Source organism: Orbicella faveolata, unplaced genomic scaffold (genome assembly GCF_042242905.1).
Source record: "Orbicella faveolata isolate gen_17 unplaced genomic scaffold, um_ofav_v1 contig_34, whole genome shotgun sequence".
Classification (NCBI taxonomy): Eukaryota; Metazoa; Cnidaria; class Anthozoa; order Scleractinia; family Merulinidae; genus Orbicella; species Orbicella faveolata.
The window spans coordinates 5805001-5806224 of record NW_028301563.1 but is presented as its reverse complement, the minus strand read 5'-3'; the positions used below and the strand labels follow the sequence as shown (position 1 = coordinate 5806224).

The 1224-nt window shown below is 41.6% G+C and overlaps 1 protein-coding gene across 1 annotated transcript in view; it reads left to right on the top strand.

Moving 5' to 3' along the window:
* The first annotated feature begins 718 nt into the window (after positions 1-718).
* Positions 719-1224, top strand: part of LOC149104385 (uncharacterized) — a 14271-nt gene continuing 13765 nt past the window's right edge. Inside the window, exon 1 of the mRNA XM_089272218.1 lies at positions 719-1224. This exon is cut by the window's right edge and continues 32 nt beyond it. Coding sequence (XP_089128344.1) covers positions 782-1224 — 443 coding nt within the window. The 5' untranslated portion in view covers positions 719-781.

Below are 1224 nucleotides of genomic sequence, written 5' to 3'. Positions count from 1 at the left end.
TTTCTTAGTTCCTTATCAAAATCCAACTGCTCATGTGCACGTATATTTGTCGACATCAGATCTGACAGAGTGCAACGAATAACTTTCTTACTTCCTTGTCAAAAATCCAAATGCATTTTGTGGACATCAGATCTGACAGTGTGCAACAAGTAACTTTCTTACTTATTTATCAAAATCCAAATACTTATACGTACGCGTTATTGTAGTCATCAGCTCAGACACTACAGACAGTATTCAACGTGTAACTTTCTTACTTCCTCACCAAAATCCAAATGCGCACGTCCATGCATACTTGTGGACATGAGATCTGACAGGGTGCAACGTGTAACTTTCTTACTTCCTCTTCAAAAATCCAAATGCGCATGTGCATGCTATTTGTGGACATCAGATCTGACAGAGTGCAACGTGTAACTTTTTTACTTCCTTATCTAGTGCTCATGCGTACGCGCTATTGTAGTCATCAGTTCAGACACTACAGACAGTATTCAACGCGTAACTGTTTTACTTCCTCATCAAAATCCAAATGCGCACGTCCCTGCATATTTGTGGACATCAGATCTGACAGAATGCAAAGTGTAACTTTCTTACTTCCTTATCACAAATCCAAATGCGCATGTACATGCTATTTGTGGACATCAGATCTGACAGAGTGCAACGTGTAACTTTTCTACTTCCTTGTCAAAAATCCAAATGCGCATGACAAGGTGCTTACACTGGCATAGTTAAATTGCATTTAGTTCAGTATCTGATAAGGAAGAGAAGGGTTTAGGAAGGTGGAGAAATGGCTCCAAATTATAGAGTGTGCTTTTTGATCAGCCTAACAACAATTTTATTTCTGTTGTTGGACTTACCGTTCGGACAACCAGATGAGTGCAATAAAGGAGGGACGGGAGGATACAAAAGAATCAACGAGCCTCGCCGTAGCGTAGAAAGCATATTTAAAATAGGAGAAAGCGCCATTTGTGACAGAGTCTTGGATAGGGGATGGTACCGATTCGAAAGCATCGTTGAAAAAAACGCGCAGATGCCAACTGAAAAGGTGAACCAAATGCGTTGCGGCACCGTCCATCCAATTTGGATGCGAGGATCCCATCCTTCAGTCAGTGAGGGGATTGTGGACCGCGATGCATGCATCAATTTTTACGATATGAAGAACGGTTGCTTCGCCAAGTTGCCTATAAAGGTCAGAAATTGCGGTGATTTCTTTGTCTACTACCTTGGGCC